This window comes from Plectropomus leopardus, chromosome 14, assembly GCF_008729295.1.
Source record: "Plectropomus leopardus isolate mb chromosome 14, YSFRI_Pleo_2.0, whole genome shotgun sequence".
NCBI lineage: Eukaryota > Metazoa > Chordata > Actinopteri > Perciformes > Serranidae > Plectropomus > Plectropomus leopardus.
In genome coordinates, this window is record NC_056476.1 from 29,549,005 (window position 1) to 29,572,725 (window position 23,721).

The window sequence follows — 23,721 nt, forward strand, 5'->3', positions numbered from 1 at the left end:
TGTTTACACAACATGAGCAAAGGGCAACCAACACTGTCCGTTATAATGGTGTCGTCACCAGCAGCATTATTACCGGACATTGCATGTGCACATCACTGGTTCCAGCTGGCTGCTTTCTCAAGTGACGCCATCCAGGCGCGTTACAGGTGGAGGCGGGAGGGGGGGTTTGGCGTCACACTCATAAGCCGTAAACACAAAAAGAACAGATGTATTTCATGAGTTCGAAGTGAGAACAGGCTGGAATGCTATGACGTTTTATAATACATATACTATGATTTTTTTTAAGTTTCATGACATTCATCTGTGGGAAACCTGCAAATTGGCTTGATTTCTTTCAAGCACATGTCACACAAAATTGCCAGAAAAAAAGAAAAAATAGAAAGAAAAAAACAAAAAAAAAGAAAGAAAGAAAGAAAACAAGCAAGGCAATGGGTGTGTTTTATGTTTCAATGAAAAAAATACAGTTATAAAATAAAATGTTTTTTTCCCATAACATTTTATTAAGTATAAAATTAAGATAAGAACTAAAGTTTTTTTGGACTCTGCAAGAAAACTCTATCCTAGTTTGTTTGTTTTTTTTTTAATTTTGGACAATTTTCTAATAGTCCCCTCTCTTTTTTTTCCTTTTATAAATTTCTTGCATTTTGCAGGACATGTCTTGATGTCTTGTAAAATTGCTGATTTCCTTTTACCTGTGTTTTTTTTTTAAAGAAATCAAACCAAGTTGTTCATGTTTCAGAAGTTTAAAGGCTTGTGACAGGCATCTAGATGCAGCTCAGAGGCACTGATGTTGATCGAGGTTTCAAAGAGTTAATGGCATACTTCTAATTTTTAATCTTATTACTTTTTATGATATTTTATGGCATATTAGACCAACATTTTTATGACATACTATGAACATCAACTCGATATTTGTAGTTGTAGACATTGTAGTTTTCCACTTTTGAGCATGAAACATTTTAAAGAAATAACGTGAATAAAAGTTATTTCCAATTTGTTGCATCCTTGAACTTTCACTTTTACTGAATTACGCTAACTTACACTGACTGTGTTTTGTTTTTTGAGTGCAGGATCAGGATTATTTGTAAGACATTTTGATGAAATCACTTTTCTTAAATGATTTAAGCTGGGCAGAGCTTCTCTTAGCAAACAGATGTCATCAGATGTTTTGACAGAACTCGCCATCCTTTATTTATCTTCTAAATGCACACACACACACTCTATAAGCGCTATACCCCACAGACACCATCAGATGAAAAAAAGACGTAATCAGGGCAGAGGAGGAGGCAGGAAAGGGTGGAGGAAAGTAGGCCATAGCAGTACATTGGACTGTACCTACACACACACACAAACACACACACACACAGTGGAATTGGTGAATTATTAGTGTTTGTTAATTAATATTTGTGTGTAGCAGCAGCAGCAGCAGCAGCAGCAGCAGCAACAGCAGCAGCAGCAGCTCTGGGGGAAGGTCCCTGCCTGGTCCTGGGCTCTGCTGCTCCTGTGATGAATAATTCACTCCTGGATGTTTCTACTCCGCCTGCTGGGCCGCACCGTGTGTGTGTGTGTGTGTGTGTGTGTGTGTGTGTATGTGTATGTGTATGTGTATGTGTGTGTGTGTTTGCTTGCCCGTGGCTACCTTTGCTCGTGTCAGGCTGTCTCAGGGGTTTGGATGGCGTTAGATGTGTGTGTTTGATTGATGGTGGTGCCGGGGTGAATGTAGGCTAACGGAGCAACTGGCTGATGGGGGGGAAAGTGCTGAGCTGCATTATGGGAAATACTGGCAGTGCCAATTGGACAGGAGGAGACTCCTGCTGCTCTGCTTCTCTGGGCTTTTTCCTGTTGATTGTGATTTTGAGGACTGTATCAATACAACGGCATAGTGAAGACTCTTTTGATGGCTTCTGTGTGAAACAACGAGCTTCTGTCCCCAAAAGTTTTGTAAAGTATCTTTGGATTTGTCTTTGCATGTCTTCGCCTGCGCTGCACTCACAGACATGCAAAAGCTACTGAACTTAGAAAGGGGATACAGCATGACAGAACACCGGTCACAAACATAATGGTAGAATAATGAAAGTTTGCTGTCGTCCTCCTGTGGTCAGCTACCTCCACACATAGACTGTAATTCTGTGGTAACTGTGTGAAATAAAAAAAATTGCAACAGCCAAACACAAACACACATATATTTAAGTTGAGAAAACAACACAAAATAGCTTTTGTACATACACTAATAAGATAAGCAGTGTTCACACACCTGCTGTGATTTACAGTGAGTGGTTCAGTATTTCATCATTCATAATAAGACATCCCCATATGTAGAAAACACACTTCTAGTTTTCTCTTAAAGTATCTGTCAGTATTTTTGTTTTTTTCTTGCATCTCTTTGTATATAACTGGCTAAACAGAGAGTGAATAATATGGTCTCACGCTGTATTTCAGCAGCTCCAGTTTTTCACTCCAGCTCTGGTGTTCCACTCTGAGAAACTTCTCTGTGTTTTCTCCTCTCCTCCCTCCTCCCTCCTCAGTTGTAATTTTACAGTTTGGGGATTATGGATATCAGTTAGCTGCCTGTCAGCTCAGTCTGCCGCTGAAACATCCCAACCTCTTCTCACACATATTAAAGCACAGCCCAGACGAGATGATGAAACCACTGGCAACGTCTTGTTTACCGAAGCCCCTCAACTGTCTCTGAACAATTTACCCAGCGTGGTCGGGAGGAGGAGAGCAAAACACGGAGGAGCATAGCTTTAAACGTCAAAGACGGGGCTAACTCAAAGTGAGACATGGGGAAATGTGAAAAGCAGGAGATGTTTATGCAGTTTCTCAAAATAATGTCTGTATTTTGTTGTAGTGGTATCGTCAAAAGTCACTGCAGAGCTTCTGCTGGAGCTCACATCTCAAGTATACATGCTCACAGTGTGTTTGAAGTTCAACTGTAAATGCGTTTTACTTCAAAAAGACGTAATGATTTTAAAGTGATGTCTCATTTTTATGATTTATAGAAACCAGTGGTCACAAGCAAACACATCAGTCTCCTGAACAAAATGCTGTCACTGTACACTTTTGCAAACCACAGATAAATTATATTTGTACGTTTCATGCGTATCATACCAACGTTTCCAAAGTGACATAAGAGGTTGAGGAGATGGTGGATGTGAGATGCTTGCCATGCTGCACAACACTCAATATGTTCACATGATGTTAGAAATAGTAGAATTATTGTGTTAGTCCGACTAAAACCAGACTTTTGACATAACTGTAAACATGTTAGTCTGACTGAGATCAGGTGATCAGGTGTGTATCACCGTAATGTGCACACCTTATTAGGACTTAAACTGGAGTCAATATTCTGCGCGTGCTCCTCGTCACCGAGCTGGCCTCGCTTATGAAGGAGTGCTTACATTAAAAAAAATGTAAGCAATAAGGAGGTCTTGTGTTTTAAATTTTGGCTTAAATGAGAGTAGAGATGAAAGTAGTTTTTAATAGCGTTTATAAAAGTACATTTACATTTACTGAAGTACATTTACTGAAGTAGAATAATTCAGTACAATTTTTAGGTACTGGAACTTTACTTGAGTATTTCTGCTACTTTAAATTTTATGCAACTTCATTTAATTCAACTTCATACTTTCACTACATTTCAGAAACATAAAATGAAAATCGACTCAGAACTAAGTGAGTTACAGTCAATTTTGCGGTGAAATCTACATCTCTAAATATACATGTATTTGTTTACAAGCGGATCTTGACCTCCCCAGTATGGCTCCCGTACAGTATCTATGTTTCTACACTCACCGGCCACTTTATTAGGCACACCTGTCCAACTGCTCGTGAACGCAAATTTCTAATCAGCCAATCACATGGCAGCAACTCAATGCATTTAGGCATGTAGACATGGTCAGGACGATCTGCTGCAGTTCAAACCGAGCATCAGAATGGGGAAGAAAGGTGATTTAAGTGACTTTGAACGTGGCATGGTTGTTGGTGCGGGCTGGTCTGAGTATTTCAGAAACTGCTGATCTACTGGTATTTTCACGCACAACCATCTCTACAGAGAATTTTACAGAGAATGGTCCGAAAAAGAGAAAATATCCAGTGAGCGGCAGTTCTGTGGGCGAAAATGCCTTGTTGATGCCAGAGGTCAGAGGAGAATGGCCAGACTGGTTCGAGCTGATAGAAAGGCAACAGTAACTCAAATAACCACTCGTTACAACCGAGGTATGCAGAAGAGCATCTCTGAACGCACAACACGTCGAACCTTGAGGCAGATGGGCTACAGCAGCAGAAGACCACACCGGGTGCCACTCCTGTCAGCTAAGAACAGGAAACTGAGGCTACAGTTCGCACAGGCTCACCAAAATTGGACAATAGAAGATTGGAAAAACGTTGCCTGGTCTAATGAGTCTCGATATATGCTGAATTTGGTGTCAACAACATGAAAGCATGGATCCATCCTGCCTTGTATCAACGGTTCAGGCTGGTGGTGGTGGTGTAATGGTGTGGGGGATATTTTCTTGGCACACTTTGGGCCCCTTAGTACCAATTGAGTATCGTTGCAAGGCCACAGCCTACCTGAGTATTGTTGCTGACCATGTCCATCGCTTTATGACCACAGTGTACCCATCTTCTGATGGCTACTTCCAGCAGGATAACGCGCCATGTCATAAAGCTCGAATCATCTCAGACTGGTTTCTTGAACATGACAATGAGTTCACTGTACTCAAATGGCCTCCACGGTCACCAGATCTCAATCCAATAGAGCACCTTTGGGATGTGGTGGAACGGGAGATTCGCATCATGGATGTGAAGCCAACAAATCTGCAGCAACTGTGTGATGCTATCATGTCAATATGGACCAAACTCTCTGAGGACTGTTTCCAGTACCTTGTTGAATCTATGCCACGGAGGATTAAGGCAGTTCTGAAGGCAGAAAGGGGTCCAACCCGGTACTAGCAAGGTGTACCTAATAAAGTAGCCGGTGAGTGTATATCTATGGCTCTATAAAGCTAGGGCTGAGTAGTCAGAGGTCAGCAGCTGAGTACAGTAAAGTATACAGAGTTATTCAGTGATAGCAAATGAAGTCTGAGGAATACAGTAGTGCCTTTTCCTCTTTCTTTCATCTTCACTTTCAGCAGGCATGTGAATGTGTAGTGCAGCGGCTAAATAGTGCTGGATAAGAATGTGCAGGCATCATGAGAAGCAGCAGCGAATGGTCTGAGCCCCAAGTGTTCCTGAGGGGCAGCGGAGATGATCTACAGTGTGGAGATGATTGGCCCGTGGGCCACAGGGAGAACAGCCAGAACACTACTTCAGCAAGCCCCCAGCACAGGGCTCTGCCTGCTCAAAAGCCTGAGTCAGCAGAAAGAAGCCCCCTCCTCTTTGCCTGCTGACACACACACACACACACACACACACACACACACACACACACACACACACACACACACACACAGAGCCCAGGGCTGATGAGACAGACAGACTGCGTGCTCAGCTGTCTGTGTCGGGGCTTTATGTACTACAGCATTGAAATTAAACACAATAGACAGAGCTGCCTGCAATCAATATGGAAAGCTGCTTCATATCTCACTATGTCTACCTCTTTAATATCTTTTTCTAGATATATACATGCAGACACTTTAATACACATAGCTTACAGAATGCTACAGTTCAGCACAGTAACCCTGCAGTGAAAAGATGAATATTCCTCTGCTGTTCGGGGACTGACACTGGGGATGCATGATGATATCGGCATGTTATCTGTATTGGCAGATATTAGCTTTTAAAATGAAATATCATAATAGGCCAACATGCTGATTTCTGCCATTGTCACAGACCAATATATCTTTTCTTTCGTTTCTCAAGTAAACATGTACAAAACATTTTCTCCTTTTGCACAATGAGTGAATATTACATACACAAAAAAACAGTGTATTTTGTGTCTCCATCTGCTGGTGGGCCATCAGGATAACAGTATGCATGATGTGACGTTAATTCCACTAATAAAGAGACTCTGTGATCCCTAAAATTGGCTGGACATATTGATATTGGTTAACGGCAATATGAGTTGTTATATATCGACAAATGGGATATCAGCAAAAATCCAATATTGTGCATCCCTAACTAAAACCATTGCTTGTTCAATATGCCTAATCAAACACCCCATTTTACAGCCTGGCTGTGGCGGCAACATTAGGTCGTGACGGTAGCTTACGTTAGCTTTTTTACTTCTGGCAATTGCATTTTGGCTTCAGAAGTCCCAAAAGTGGTAGATAAATGGATTCTTTATTTATTCTTATGGACATTTCTGAATTACTTTGGTGTCCAAGTATCATAAGTGTTTGTTTGCCACAGAGTTTATTTCTACAGTAATCTAAAATCCAATGGAAAAATCCCTTTGGGTTTTGGACGAGGGGAACCAGGGCCAATGCACAGTGCCAGGATTTGGTTGATATTCTCTAAACATTAAATTGAAAAAGCAAACATTTCAAATTTGTACTCTTGTACCTGTTCTTTTCACATATTCCCTTATATGTTCTGTTAATATTTCACCATTGTCTTAAGCACACTCGTTTCTTTGCCTGTGTGTGTCATTGCTGGCTGATAAGGGACTATCAGTCGACTTGCTTGGCTAGCATCCGCAAATGATGTTCCGGATGCTAAAATGGCAATCTGACTTTGAAGCACACACATATTGCAGATCTTACACACTAAAGACTGCAGATGTTTGCAGACTTTTCATCTGCAACAAATTCACAATTGTTTTAAATTTGTTTTTTTATTTATATAGTTTTTTGATAGGGACAATGCAAAGTGACATAGTACGACTTCAGCCTGTGACAATCAAGCTGTAGTAACTGATGTTTCACATATAGAGATTATAGCCATTCCAACTCCAGTCCATATTTAGGCCTTTTGTTAAATATGAAAGTATCAAGGTTACACACATGTATAATCGTGTGCATACAATAACAGGCTTATACATTAAAGAAGATAAAAAGGTAAATGTTTACATCATGATTACATAGAATTACAATGCAAAAAAAAAATCAAGGTTATGTGCTCTTAAAACACTCAGCTAAAAGACATTATATAAAAAGATAAAAACTGCTCCCATCTTTTGGGGGTTTTGCCTCAGCCAACCTTTAACACCTTGTTAAACATATCTTGTGTTGCTCTTATTTTAGTTAGTTCCACATTTTAGAACATTTTATGGAAAAACTGACTGCCCCAAGGAAGTCTTGCGATGTGCGATATTTCCGTAGCTGCTTGCTGTGTCCCTGGTGTCCCTACCACCATTTTGCCTGTTGATAAATTTACATAAAATATCTGGTTTTTGAAGGCATTTAAAAAAGTTTGAGGGATGAGAATTTTAGGAAATGATCAAAGGAGAGCAAATTGTACTGCTTCAGTATGTTACAGCATAATTCTAGCAATTGCATTCTTTTCAGCTGCTAACTCATTTGCATTTGTCATAGAGCAGCTTAAAACTTAAAATACCTCGTAACCTCTTGAAAGAGTGTAGAGGTAGCCAATACGCAAATATTGTATACATGTAGCTTTCTGACATGGTCCCTTCTTTTATCTTTTTTTCGTCTGTGCAGGGTGCTAGAGAGAGTGATGTCGGCAGGTGAGGAGCGGGGCGATGAGGCGGCAGCGCCCGTGTACGTGTACGAATCCAAGGTCCACTGTGCCAATGTGCTGTTGAGCCTGGAGGAGCAGCGGCGGCAGGGCATCCTGTGCGACGTGACCGTGTTGGTGGAGGGTCGGGAGGTGCGCGCACACAGGGCTGTTCTCGCTGCCAGCAGCCGCTACTTCTTGCAGGCCCTGCTGGGCCACAACGGATCACCAGGCGAAACGGAGCCCATCATCAACCTGCCAGACAAGGTAAGGGCCACAATGACAACACACAGCCTGAGGTGATCATTAAGGCTAGTCCCAAATAAATATCCAGTCCCATTTACTAGTCAGGTGTGGTGACACAATTTGACAAATAAAGGCCTGTCTCAATTAAAGGTGGTTACCAAGCAGTTCATTTTTATAGAAGTTCTTTGTATGTTTTAAACCCGAGTTGTTGGCTATGGCTGGAGATAACATTAGCTGCTGACATCACACATACAAATATGTATTTGTGTTTAAGTGTTTGTCCATATGGACGTGCTACACATGTCGTTAGATTGGTAAAATTCTCTACAATGCAATTACTGAGTTCATTTAACTAAAAAACAATAAGCACCAAAGACGGTATTGTCGGCATAGTAACCATGGAATACTCAAAAAAAAGAGATACATTTTTTACAAGTGAGGGAAAATGTCCAGTGATTGATATTCATAATTGCTAATTTAAAATTATTTTATAGAATTATTTTATATTTTTTTCTAATCATTTTCTTGCTTATATTTTTCTGCATATTTTCTTGTATTTTTCATATGGTCATTTCTTCTATTGTTGCTCATCACCTTCTTGCCATGTTTTTGAGTAAAATAAGTCCCAGGTCCCAAAAGGTTAAATAAGTAATATGCTGAGCAAGTTTTGTGTTAAAGGAATTAAAAGCCTGTCCCATATGGACGCCTGTCCCAAATATAAGTCTGTTGAGTTCAGTGATTTAAGCAAATAATAGCCCAGGCTATTAATATAAGTTTTATGGTAATAACTCTGATGAAGTCTTCAGGGTTGTCCCAGTTCGGTCTGGGAAACAACAAAATTATAACAGAAAGCCTGATTTACAAAAGTTAGAATGAACTGGGTGTACATCTGGATCATTATGACATATATATGATCTTTCAGCCCCCCAACGTGGGTCTTTTTTGAGGACCTGTCACTGTTTTCCAGTGGGAATTGTGCCCCAAAAAAACATGTATTTTAAGCCAAAACATCTTTATACAAACAATAACTGATTTTTATGTTATATAAGCCTAAAGCTAAGCATTTAAATCCATATCCAACATGTCAGACATGGATTTAAATGCATTTACCTTGTTAGTTGGAGTTGCTTTTGTTCACTTTGTGATCCCAGTGGCAGACATTACCATATAAAGCCCCAGATCTGTCATATTGATTAATATGTCTGTGACTCCACCTTGTACAGTAATCACTCGCACAGGCCTCCACCCGACTACGCCACTAATGACTCCAAGCATGGCTTTATCTTTCACATCCTCTCTGCTCTCCACTCATTCCTCTCATAAATTACCAGAACTCACTGTGGCTCCGAGGTAAACAGGTCCAGGTGTGGAATTTAGTATTTTCAGGACAAAGGACTCTGTTGTAGTACTGTTACAATCCGGCATTAGAAAACCTCAGTGGACTTGTTTTTTATTACATGGCAATTAAGACTACTGAATTTCAGGCTGTATACACCTGACAGGTTTTTTGGTCCCTCATGTGCACCTAATAAAACTGATCTAACTCAATGTTAATCAATAAAAAAGAAGTAACGAGCCGATCGTCACTCCAACTTTATTTACGTAGCTGTAACCTGAAGCTTAATTTTTATCTTTAAATCTATGTCTTCCTAACCACATAATTAAAACCTATTGATTATTTTTATGCCTTGGCACTGGGGACAGCTGTGGGCAGAGACATTATATTTTCAGATTGTCCTTCCATGCATATGTATGTCCGATTCTTGTGAATCAGATATCTCAAGAGCACCTTAAAGGAATTACTTCGAATTTGGCACAAACGTTCGAGTAGACTCAAGGATGAGCTAATTATATCTGGGTGGTCAAAGGTCAAAGGTCCCAGTGACCTTGCATTTGTCCCATTCTCGTGAATGCAATATTTCAAGAACACCTTGAGGGAATTACTTAAAGTTTGGCACAAATGTTTGCATAGACTCAAGGACGAATGGATTAGGTCGAGGTCACTGTGACATTGTGACACTCACATTCATCTAATTTTCGTGAATGCGATATATGAAAATGGCCTTGAGGGTGTTTCCTCAAATTTTGCACAAATGTCCACTTGGTCTCAAGAATGAAGTGATTAGAATCTGGTGGTCAAAGGTCAAGGTAATGGTGACCACATACAACAGGTTTCTGGGCATACAACTGCATGGTAGTATATCTAGTTTAAGGTTTGGTCACACCAGTAAGTTTGACAGTGAAATGTAGGGACTACCCTGAGAGGTATTTTGAAAACCAGTGTACATGGCAACCTAACCCCGAACATGCCAGTGCCATCAGCAAGTGGCAGCTTCAGGGTTTGACAAATTGGCACAGGGGGGAAGTTTGTCTAGCTTTCTAGCAGAAATCTATTTATTTTTACCCAAATCATGATTTTGTGGTTTTAAATTCTAGTTAATATCCCATATTTTTAAGACAGCAAGGACTGTATGTCAGGCTGAATTTGAGGAAAAATGGAAATAAAATTTATGGAAATGACAAGAAAATGATACTTGAATATTTCACAGTTTAATACAGAATATATATTGCACTGGCAGACAGTATGGAATAACATGTTAACCTTAAAGCTACTTGAGGGAAAATAAAAGATGAAAAACAGATGTTAAGGAGATACTTATCGATCAGTTTCATTGATTAATCCAGTCTCTCTCTTAGGCAATGTTCCTCTCTCTGCTGCTTCTCATTAGTAAGCTTGGTAGCTCCTGGCTCCTGTCTGTGCCTGTACACATGTGTTTCTGCACAGGATGCCGCAGCTGCTGATGCCAGCTGAAAATAGGCTTACATGCACACCAATATACACACACATATATTGCATATACAGCAATATAGTGTAGGCACAACATCCCCTCTTACACATACACATATATGAACACACACACACACACACACACACACACACACACACACACACAAGAAGCCATGCTGACTGTAGTGAAGATGAAGAAAGCAGCAAAAATGAGAGGGTGAAGGGTAGAAGACGGGGATGGAAGAAGAAGACGAGACAGAAAAGATTTATAAGGCCAAGATATGGCGAAATAACAAAGAATAAAAAAAGTGGATTGAGTGCTTGTGGGGTAAAATTCAGTTTCATCCATTACCAGCTCACCACCTCTTTGTTAGAGTTGCAATGTGTATTTTTACATCTCCATGCATGAGACAGCTGAGGCCAGAGGCATTATGTTTTTGGGTTGTCGTGGTATATTTCAAGAATATCTTGAAGGATTTTTTTTGTACAAACATCCACTCGACTTAACAATGAAATGATCAGATTTTGGTGGTCAAAGTCCAGGTGACTATTACCTCATCTGTCTCATTCTCATGAACACGAAATCTCACTAAGACCTTGAGGGAATGTTGTTAAATTTGGCACAAATGTCCACTTTGAGTCGATAATGAACTGATTAGACTTTGTTATAGATCAAGCTCAAGATTGCTTTGACCTTGCGTCTGTCTCATTCTCGAGAAAGCAATATCTCAAGAATCTTGAAGAAAACTTCCTCAAATTAGGCATAAACATCTGCTTTGAGCAGATGAATGAACAGATTAGACTTGTATCGATCAAAGGTCAAGATTGCAGTGATCTGGGGTTCATCTCATTCTCTTAAAAGCGATATCTCAAGAATATGAAGGGAATTTCCTCAAGTTTGGTATAAATGTCCACTTTGAGTCAAGATGGAATTGATTTGACATTGGTGGTATAGAAAGGGAGACATTTGGTCTGATACTGAATTGGTGATGCTAATCTTGATATTGAGCTGATGTTGAGGTTACTGACAGTTCAGTGCACAAAAAAAATAATCTTTTTGATGTATCATTAACTCAACATGAAGGTGATGCTTGAAGGCATTGACAGAAAAACTATTCTTTCATCTCACACTTCTCTCCTCTACAGGTGACAGCAAAGGGTTTTGCTCCACTGCTCCAGTTTGCCTACACAGCTAAGCTGGTTTTAAGTCGCGAAAACATCCACGAGGTCATCCTGTGTGCCGACTTCCTGGGCGTTCACAACTTGGAGGACTCTTGCTTTCGGTTCCTTCAAGCTCAGCTACAGAACGACAGCCAAATCGCCACTAACGGCAAGGTGGAATATGGTGATGACATCACCGAGGATGCAGCCTTTAACGAGGCGATATCTTCAGATGAGACGAGGCAGCAGACAAATCACGTAGCAAGCACTGCGTCACTTCCCGCTGACCTTTCTCAATGTCCAAAATACAGGAAGTATCAGTACCAGATCTGTGATAATAAGCACAATGGAGAAACCCATTATGGCAGTGATGATGCCAACCATACCTCAGTCAGCCCTGTGAGCTCACAGCTCAGAGACAGCCGTGCCGCTCCACAGACTCTCCTTACACCCTCCAGGATCAAGGAGGAACCATTCATGTTTGAAGAGGAAGGAGATGAAAGGAGCGGTTGCAACCCAGAACTGTGTACTGAAGAAGTACTGGAGATGGAGCTGGAGGTAGAAGGGGTTCCAGTAGCAACTGAGCACTCTCCAAGCCGAGGTTCACCCTCTTCCTGCCTGCGCTCTTACCTCCAGAGAGGCGGCCTGGATCTCAGTGGCGTGCCCAGCACCACTATCCAGCAACTACTCACCAACAGACTGTCCCTCAACCACTACAGGGAGCTGGTCAAAGACAGGCAGAGGGATAAGAGGGACTTCAAGACCGGCATTGCAGATGTCATACCAACAGCTCTGACTGGCATTGGCAAGAACATGGAAAGGCCATTGTCCAAAGCCTCCTCCTCTAAACAAGAGGGGGAGCTAGACAGAGCCAGCGTCATTTTCTCTTCAGCAGCTGGAGAACGACAGATGTTGGCCCATTCTTACATGGACGATAAGTTCAGAGAAAAAGTCTCAACCCTGATGCAGGTAGAAGCTCCCTCTTCCGGACGCTCCTGCCTCACCACCAGCTGCCCTCTTCCCATCAAGACTTCAGTCCACTCCCCTTCCCCTTCTGAGCCCCGGACACAGACCTCCAGCTCCCGTTCCTCATTCTCTTACCCAGAGGACGCAGGCAGTGGTAGCTCCCCTTCCAGCCTTCCCCAGTTTGACTTCTCGTCATCCCCACTCTCAGGCTCCACCTCTGGACTGTCACACTGCCTGGCTGGGGTAGTGGAGCAGAGGAACCCCCACAGTGGAGAGGTGGTCTTCTCTCAGGGTTGCTCCAGTATCAAAAGTGAACAGGGATTTGGTGCCAGTGGCGGTAACTCCAGTGACGAATCAGGCTCTTTCTCAGAGGGGGACAGTGAAAGTGGTGTCTCCAGAGTCTCTGGCCCTGAGGTTAGTAGGAAACTGCTTGATTTTTGCTGACAGCCAACCACAAATTGCAATAAGATTGAATTTCCCTTCATTTCATAGATCCTCAAGAGTTGATTTCTTGACATCGTCATTGGTGACCTAATCAGGATGCAAAGCAAACATCACTACAGGAGCCATTTAGATTAAACTTGCAGAGTACACCTGCTAGTTTGGTTGGGTCAAATTCTGATCAGGTTCCCAAAACAAACCTTCAGCTTCAGAGTGAATTTTGGACTGGACCAAGAACACCTTTTTGTGCTTAAACTTAGACTAAGGATGTTTTTATACCTGCACTGTTTAGTCTGGTTAAAATGGTACTAATGGTCTAATTTCCTCCTTGGTTCGATTTGTTTGGGCAGGTGTGAACACAGAGAGAGACTTAGCATTGTAGCCCATAAGCTCCTATAATGAAAAACTGTTGCAAGTAGAGAAGAGGACTTTTAAGAGGCTCGATAGTAACTCATGCACAGGAGAAAATGGCAGAAAGACAAAGATACCTGCAAAACTTGCACTTGATGACAGTGAGTCAATGAAGCACTACAGATTAGATTGTTCAGGGATAATGTCTGTGGTTGATCTCATTAGAGATGTGCTCAAATCTCCAACCTAATGGAATAACAATAAAACACCAAAAATAAAGTAGCGGTTACTGTCACTCTATCTGTGGTGTGACTTTAATATCCGACGTTTTTGCGGGTCCGTGAATGCAGCGCAGCAGGCAGAGTTCTTTTTATCTCCTTCGCAGCTGAATGTCACGTCTGAGGTGGATAATTGATCTGATGATACGTTCACAGCTGATCAGATCGATGAAAGGGGGTATTTGCAGATTTTTGTAAGTGAAAGACAGATTTAGGCCCAGCAGAATGAAAGGTTCAGTTTCATTTTTAATGCGCCTAACGATCTGCTGTGCGTCTCTACCGCTACTGCGCTACAAATAACTCAACAGTATTTTAATATGGCTCTTAATTAACAGTCCAACTCCATTGAGACTATGGCAGGACAACACTTTGTAATTAATGGGAAACATTGGGGCCGGAGTGCGGATGGTCTGTCTGCGCTGTAAAATTACATTGTTGATTAGAAAAAACAGTGGAATTCAGATTTAATCTTTCTGGGCGGGTCTCAATTTATCTGGGCGGGCCTCCCAGGGAGAGTATATGTATGGGAAACACTGCTGGCTACAGCTAATAGATGCAGATACTAAAATGTGACATCAAGTAATGATAGCTGCTATGAACTAAAAATGTATTTTTTAGCATCAACTGTTGTCACTGTTTCCATGCTTTTCGCATTTCTGCTGCCCTGAAATTTCAGGTATCATCAAAATTTCCCAAATTCCCATTGGTAATTATGACTTTGGAGGGCCGTTCATGTGCTCGTAAGTCGTAAAATATGATAAATCCGATATTTCTGAGGAGCATGTGAAGGCAGCAATAGTTAAGTGTTTTGGTTTGCCTGGATTTTTCTTACTGTAAAATGAAACAGAGCCAAGTAAAAGATGCCCTAAGTTTAAAAATTCATCCACTGATATAGACCAGAGCCATTGAACCCTAGGTGTGAGGACACCCTAAGGCTCTGAATGTCCCATCACAATGCTTCTTATATTCCTGAAACACAGACACTCTACCCTGTCCATGCATGTACACATATTTTTTGTTTGGTGTGGATGTTCAGGCAAACGTTTTCAGAAACACATTTTAGTGTATTGTTTAACTGTTAAAGGTATTTGTATTTGATCAGTGCTGTCTAGCTTCAGAGTTTGACTGTAGTTCATAAGCAGTGTTAGAGACTCCTCAACTCTGATTGCTTGTTTTCGTTCACATGCAGTAAAATTTTACAAGATAAAAGAATAGGCAGAGGAATATGATTTTGTTTTTCTTTGATTAGCTGTCCCATTTAGTGCTGTATGAATATAGTATGTATTTTTAGCAAATATTAAAAAAAATAAAAATAAAAGTTACCTACTACAGCTTTAAAAGGACATGTTCAGGTGTAAGTAACATGTAGCAGTGCTTTTTTGAAGCATATTCTAGGTGCGATTCACAGCTGGGACTATTCTTAGACATTTTTTTTCTCTCAGGAGGAATTACGCAAACCCTTCCAGCAGATACGGCTTGAAGTTAAAAGAGCTGTATGGTTACCATGGTGACGCCTAAGCACATGCAATATGTGATGAGATGTGAGAGGAGTTTTATACTGGAGCTCACACACATACACACATGCATACACAGGATATTATCTTCATGAGAAGTGAGTGGCTGTGGCCTGTGGCCCGTGGATGAGTCAGTAAACTGTGTTGCAGAGGTTAATGTATCAGAAGGTGCTCAGCTATTCTGAATAGACACAGTGGAGCAGACACTTGGAGGGGCATTTTACAGGGGTCACTACCACAGAGTCACTTTATTTGTTTCAAATGCTGCTCTCCTGACGATGATACATATGTATAGTGTATTTTGTGGAACTATATTTTGACCCACTATAAGCTGTTGATGCTCTGACATCTTCAAAATGCTCCATCTGCCGCCTCTGTTGGCATGTAATTATATGATCACTGGGCCGACTGAAGTCATCCTGCTTTTTAAGTGACCTGTCAGCCTCGTTATGTATTATCTTGACTAGATAACTACGAAGCAAAGACAATCAAGCATAGGGTGCAGCTTCACATTTAGTGCATTTACATGCACAGTTAAGTGGTGCTACCATAGACTGTATATAAGGATGTGCCGATGTTGTGGGACTGTACTTTTAGTCGCACTTACATGTTTACATGTATTTTAAAAGTCCAATTTTATATGGACTAACACAATAATTTGACTTTTTTTAACATCATGCAAACATGCTGACTGTTTCCTGTTGAAACAATTGTAGTGGTGGATGTAAGCATAAAAAAAGGAAAGTAAAAATCAAATTAAGAAAAGATTATGTTAAACCTCAGAAACAAATATTTGGATTTTTGGGTAATTATGACCTTTTTGACTAACGCTATACAGTTTCCTACTCACCTAAAACAAGTGAGACCTTTACCAGTTGTAGAAGAGTCAGCCATGTTTCCAATGAGTTTTGAGAACATATTTTTTTATGAATATCAGCATACATCAGGTAGCTAGACCCAGCAATATTGACCTGTTCACAGTCTTTATTTACTATAACTTCTGGGCATAAAAGTTTAATTCACAGAGAATCAAATGGCGCTTATGTTTTGGTTTACAGCCACCAAAAAATGGCCCACCTAAAAAATCAAAATTATTTTAAGTATACGCTTTATTTATTTTCACTGCTTACATTGCTGTGTGACAGCCCTACAGATGGAGATTTGAAGTGGTCATATGAAAATCCCCGGACTCCATTAGAGAAAACAGTAATTTTACTCCCCCAAACAGTGGAATTGCTGGCTTTCTGCTGCCTCAATCAGCTATTGTTTAAGTTAAAGAGGAGCAAATATTCAAATATAGTGTACATTTAAATGGAATTTTTTTTTTGTTTTGCTGCAGCCCCATCCACAGCAGTGCATTTTTTAGCTCCCGTGCCACTAGATTTGGTGGATCAAAGATGTCAGCAAAGCATCACAGTGGATAAAATAAGCAGAAACATCAGACAGGTCGGACCACCATATTTACCTCTTTAACTTTATATGTTAGTTATGACTGATCAGAGTCGCTGCTAAAACTCACAGTGTTACAGTTCACTTCAGCACATTGGGAATATACATAATTTCAAATAGAATTTGGTTGAAGTCCTGTTGTGTTTTATTGATTTTGTGTGTTTGTATGCGTGTGTGTGTACCTACATACATCCGCCTGTACATGTATGTGTCTGTGTCTGTCCCACTTCTTTGCCCTAGTTGTCTCCCCCATATAGCAGACACACACACACACACACACGCACACACACACACACACACACACACACACACACACAGAGAGAGAGAGAGAGAGACCCTGGGGTGCCCTGTAGGCAGGTGGAAGGTGTCCTGGCCACATTCCCTCCACCATCTGCTGCTCCTGACCCCAGATCTGCCCTCTCCAATTAGGCCAGCCCACCAAGACCCTCTCCACCCACTCTGCATTATGCCACTTTGCATTTTACTCCTTATTTAAAGAATTTTGAAGTAGCATTTCAAGATTAGTAAGTTTGTAATAGTTGAATATTTTCAAAATTTACTTTTCTACTAGTTTTTTTTTCAACAAATGATTGAGTTTTAAGTAAAAAACACCCCAAACAATTTATATATACTGTAAATGACTGAGAGTAGAGGCCTGTCCCACAAAACATTGTACCAACAACCTCTATTCAACCTGTTTTTTCCAATCCAGCTCCAGTCCATACACAAAGAAGCCAGTTTTGTATCAGATATCCAATCACATATGACATCAACAGATCCAGAGCAGCGTATTTAACATGTGGTTAGGTAAAACTGTTGCTGGGATGCTGGGAAACGTGGTCATTGAAGGGAAAGTAACACGTGAGATAAATAAAAGATGCATGGGAACACTGTCACTGTTCTGTAAATTAAGGCAAAAAGCCCCCCAAAAATTCTTTAAAAAAAGTAAAAGAAACAATTTCTATAAACTATTAAAATCTGCCAATCAAGCAGAGTATTCAAATACTACAAAACTACACATTTAAAACAAAAGACTATAAATTATTGTGGAAGTATTTCATAGGCTTTAATATAGTTTTGAGATAGGGTTTGCTAATTGTGAGCATTTTCCTTAATCAATTAACTGGTAAAAATGACAATTAATTAGTTGTTATTTGAAAAAGAAAAAAAACTGAAAATTTTTCGTATTTCAAAATATACAAAATGCGTTTCATCTCAATCAAAGCCCACAGCAACACACTGCATATATTTTACCAGCATTTCATAGCCTATCGATTTATCGATTAAATTTTACATGTTCCATTAAAGTCTTAATGACCGATTAATCGATCACTGATTTATTGTTAACATCCCTAATTTGAGATGTTGATGCTTGTAAAGCCATAAACCAAACGACTCTAATTTCTTTTCATTCTTTTGTTGTGACTTAGAATTATGTAATTTAAGTATTAACATTGAATAATTTTGCTTGAAATTAAAAAGTTAGAGTTAAAATAATTTAACAGTTATTGCAAATATTATTTAATAACAAGCAAGAGTTTAAGTATTATTTAAAACAAAGCATTATTATTTAAAAATTGCAATAAATGCATTCATGAAGTATGTGTTGCAGCATGATATTGATTATGTTAAATATGGTATTTAACATTTTAAAACAATGTTCCTATTAAGTTATTTGATTGAAATCAAATAAGTAGTTTGCGGCCAAGGTGGTCAGAAATAACACACTACTGCGGGCAGACAAATCACAAGCCTGTATGTGAACATGAAAATGAATATCCAATAAGACAATATAAGATTTGTCATGTTCCATGTAAATGTCAGAGTCAAAAGCAGGATGCTGGGACACATGTAAGTGATTGATCAGAGAACATCATCTAGCTGTAACCCTCCTCTGTAGGGTTAAGAGTACTATATTAGGTTTGATGGTACAGTTATTTCACATTTTGTTTTATTATTCTTTTGAGTTATGATGTTGCAAATGTTAAACCTTTAACCCCTTTAAACCTGGATCGACATTAGTTGTCTCGTGCTGCGTTCAGATACCTTTTCTTGAATCATTTTACCCTTTGAATCTTGAGCAAATTGGTTTAAATAATTTTGAAAATATGCAGAAAAAAACAGAACCAGAATGACCAGAATGCCAGAAATGTCCCACAAAATATATAAAGAATGGTAAAAGTCCACAAGAAAATTACCTGAAAATTAGGCATAAAAAGAGGTGAGGGTTGGGGGTGGAAGAGTCATTAGAATTTTTATTTTCTTCAAATACAGAAAAATGTACAGAAAATTGTATCTATAATTATCATGATTATACTATATTCTAATATAGATTGTATTAGAATTTATTCTTACATTTACATGTTTACTGCTTATTATTATTATTATTATTATATTTATTTAATTTTGTTGCTTAACAAAACCACACATATCATTACTTCTCAGCACTATTTTTCATTTTCTCTTTTTTGTTTGTGTTTTTTTGTTTGCACATTTAGCAGGTTATTTTCCTGTAGCTTTTGAATCATTTCTTGCGCTTTTTTGGGCCATGTTAAATTGCTCGTTGCCTTCTCCCTATATTTATATCCCTATAGAGAGAGAGAGAGAGAGAGAGAGAGAGAGAGATTGGTGAGGGGATTTATGAGCATCCAGGGCTCACTTTGTCATTCCAACCTTATTATGTGACTGCTGAGAGTCATGGAGCTATATATAGATGTCTATACAGTAAAGGACAGGCGGCACCTAAACACAGCACACACACACAGACATGCACACACACACTTGCCTCTCTTTGCTCTGTTGTCAGAGCGGTGAATGATGTCATCGTGGTGTGCTGGCATCGCTGTGCTGAACACTGCTGTATGAAGGAAACAGCATGGGCTGCTGCAGCTCTCTGCTCTCATGTTCACTACTGCAGTGGAACACCGAGAAGTGCTCAACAGAATACTCACTTATTATTGGATTAAACAAGCAATATTTAACAAATGAGATTTCATCTTTGGATGGCCAAAGATGCAGCTTAGGAATCAAACAAACCAGTGAATAAATGACAGAATGCCTAACAGGAAAAAGCAGATCAGTAGAGGCAAAAACAAATGTATTGCTATGACACAACTGTGAAGAAAGAGAGAGTGAAAAAAAGTTGGAGTTAACCAAAATGACAAACAAAGACAACATGATATGAATCCATCTGTGCTAGAGTGATATCAGTAAAGAAAAAAGTCAATGTGCTGATCCACATTTGAAGCTGAGCGGCTGAGTGAAACAAAGAGCTCAGCCCATGCTCTCTTTGTGTCACAGCTGCTGGCTTCAATAAACAGCATCACACTGACACCTAGTGAATGTTACACCACATTGACCTCCATCTGCCAACATGGAGCTGAAGCTGAATGCTGCTCAGTTGTGTCTGATGTATTCAGATGCTTCAGAACAAGTAGTTGTTACAAACTACAATACAGTAAAAAGACTACATTTAAATTGAAAGTACATCAGCTGAATGTACTTAAAGTATCAAAATAAAATTCATGATGCAGTAGAAAGACTTCTTTCTCTTTAGATTGGAAGATAGGAAAAATAAATATTGAGTAACAATGGAAGTAACTATATACATGTATATGTTTGCTGGTTGATGTCTTCTCTGGGTTTTGGCCTGTGTACTGTGAGTGGCCACACTGAACTTTTTTTACCCTTAAAGTTCCTGATCTTCGAAACCTCTATTTAATGAAATAATCCTAACTCAAGGTCCACTTACTGGCTTTTTCTGAAGCTGTCAACCACATGTCCTGGCCTTCATCAGCAAAGTGATCTTGCCCAGTTGTCCTGGACTTGACTCAGTTGTTATAACTTGATCAAAGTACATATATGATGACAGTGATTCATTGTTTCTTTCAGGTAAAACTTCCCTTCCCTGTAGACCAGATCACCAACCTGCCACGCAACGACTTCCAGATCCTCATCAAGATGCACAAGCTGACCTCAGAGCAGCTGGAGTTCATCCATGACATCCGCCGCCGCAGCAAAAACCGCATCGCCGCCCAGCGCTGCCGCAAGAGGAAGCTCGACTGCATCCAGAACCTGGAGTGCGAGATCCGCAAACTGGTATGATCATAACTCAGACATACACACCAGTCAAATCAAACACTGCAGCAAACTACAGGGGTTTCAAAGGAATCAGTGCTTTTAGGAGGCGGAGCACGCCCTCTGGTGGCTATAATGTGAACTGTAGCTCCTCTGTTAAGCAACACTGATTGATCAATCCATGCCAATCATTTCAGGGGTTTTTTTAAGTTTCTGGAGCTGGGTTGATTTGGGATCACATAATGTGGATAAAGACAATCAAAAAAGTCAGCTGTCAGCTGATACTAATTTAACACGTCAAACAGAAATCCCTCAATGCTCCTTTCAATAGGCTGAAGGTTCAGAAACACTCATTCACAAACTGGACCATACATAAATTCGGAGCACTGTTGGAATGTACCATTCTGTTATCTAGAGCAGTGCACTCTGGGCAATCTGTCTGAAGGAGCAGCAAAACGCTGAATGGAGTGAATGTGTGATGAACTTAAATGTTAGTTAATTAATGGAGAAACAGACCGCTCCGTGGCTTTGAACAACAGCTGTGTGCAGAGCGTCAGACTGGATTTAGGAAGGCAGCCAGAGTCAGAGGGCTGGAGCAGATAGAGCTGTACCATGCTGACTCTGCTTTGCTCCGTGGCTGTCGTCATGGAGACAAGAGACAGTTGACAAAAGTGGGATTGAAGGATCCCAAAAACAGAAAAAGAGAGCTGAACCAAGTAAAACGGTGCACACAGCTCGACAATGAAATACATGTTCATGTGTGAGAGGTTGGGCAGTGGTTACTCCATATGTTGAACTAATATGGATGTCCAAGTAACTTTTCACATGACACAAACTGCAGTCTCCAGTCTAAATGCTGCTATAAGGAGGGCTTGATTTATTTATTTACATTTTGCATTTACCAATCCAGCAGCGTAGATGGATGATACACTGGTGGCGTTTTGTTCATGTGTGTGTTGACATCAGTCATAGCCTCTGATTCAGTAGGTGATGTCATTGTACAGTCTGCATATATCAAACTTGATGTTGTCCCCAAGTTTATTAAGATCCATGTCAGACAGTGTAGCTGCACTAAACATTTTTAAGACTGCAAAAGTCTCAGTCTGCAGGAGGCTTCAGGAGAAACAGTGAGCAGCCACGGTTGCTTTGATGTCAAACTCAGCCACTGACCCGCTGATGCTGATGTGTCTTTTGAACTCAGGTGTGCGAGAAGGAAAAGCTGCTGAGCGAACGCAACCAGCTGAAGGTTTGTATGTCCGAGCTGTGGCAGAACCTGTCTTTCCTCTCACAGCAGCAAGTGTGCAGGGAGGTGCAGGGCAGCCAGCCGCCACCTGTCTCCGCCAGCATCGACCTCACATCCAACCCGCCATCGCCTTCTTCTGACGGGGGCTCCTTCTCACGGCCCAGGTCACCTGCGTCACAACACAGCGACATTGCGTTTCTGTCTGACAGGGGTCCCAGTCAGGGGGGGCTGGAGGATAGGCAGGCGGGGGTGGAGGTGTCAGGTGTGGGGCAGGAGAACCCCGAGCTGGTGCTGGGATCCACGGAGGAAGTATGTAGCCCCACTGTAACAGTGGACTTCTGTCAGGAAATGACTGAGAAATGCACCACAGAGGAACAGAAGAGACAGAACTGTACTTAGAGTCTGGTGGCTAACACTTTAGTCTGTGACACACTCCTACTCGTCTTGATATTTGAAGTATTTTTTGTTTGTTTTTGTAATGGATGACACAAGCGTTGTCTTATCAGCAATACTGTTCAACAGGTATTTTTTGGACTGGCGATCAAACAAAAGCACTGGCAGCTTTCCCTCTCTTTCTTTCTGTCTCTGTCCCATCCTTCTTCTTCCTGTCAGCTCTCCTCCCTAATTTAGTGCATCATGGGAGGTTCAACTCAGGAATTCCTCAGAATGATCACCAGTGTCCCTGTTAACATGTACATGCACTTTACTTTACAGTCCTGTCAAATCTTGACAGTTACTTCTCTACACACAGCTGATTTGTAGTAAATAAATGAATCATGTAGTAATGTGTACATTATAACAGGTCATATTTGACCTCCGAGTCTGACTTGTGGCGGACTAAAGCACTGGTTCATTGCATTTAGTAAAATGTACTTTTTGTAGTTCTCTCTGAGAGTGAGATGTGTTCAGATGGCACCTGTTTCTGTCAATTCAGAGTCTGACAGGGAGTTTGAAGATGAGTATTAAATTGACCATCCGCCAACTCCAACCAAGCCCGTCAGCAGCCAGCAACACATTCTCATCCCAAATCGTCACATATCGCAGCTTTGTCAGCAGACATCTGCGTCTACATATTACATTTTAGGTATCTATAACACACAAGACATCTCACCTCACTCTAAAAAGCAGAACAAATGTGTTGGAAGATTTTGAACTGATCAATCACCTTACTTTTGTCACATGACTTTTTATCGATCTGGTAATTGTTGAGTGACACAGGACTTTAAAGTAAAATGTGACCAAAGGTGTGTATTTGTAAAATTTTACATTCGATGAAACGGTCAAATGAACTCTCATTATGCAAAGTTTCTTTTGTCAAACTTCACTTGTACTTTTTCTTGTACTCAGATGGATGTTTTTACACAATTCTCTTCTGCCTTTTTTTCATATCTGCGCTAAGAGACAGAACTACATGACAAAGTTGAAGCACTGCCCAGCACCTCCAAGAGGTGACACCTGGCATCCAATACGAGCACACGCATTGTGACGCTGGCACCTAAAGCCCGAGCCAGTCAAAGCGTGTCCAAATGAATTAAAGGACCACACCGGTGTCCATTTACATTTCTGCTCATCATTCTCCAAAGCATACTG

General features: G+C 40.5%; 1 protein-coding gene across 1 annotated transcript; it reads left to right on the top strand.

The window, feature by feature from the left end:
* The first annotated feature begins 7,617 nt into the window (after positions 1-7,617).
* bach2a (BTB and CNC homology 1, basic leucine zipper transcription factor 2a) lies at positions 7,618-22,530 on the top strand. The gene is made up of 4 exons (XM_042501332.1): positions 7,618-7,884; positions 11,798-13,192; positions 20,703-20,909; positions 22,090-22,530. Exons 1-4 carry the CDS (start codon positions 7,618-7,620, stop codon positions 22,528-22,530), a joined length of 2,310 nt encoding a protein of 769 aa, XP_042357266.1.
* Positions 22,531-23,721: the final 1,191 nt, after the last annotated feature.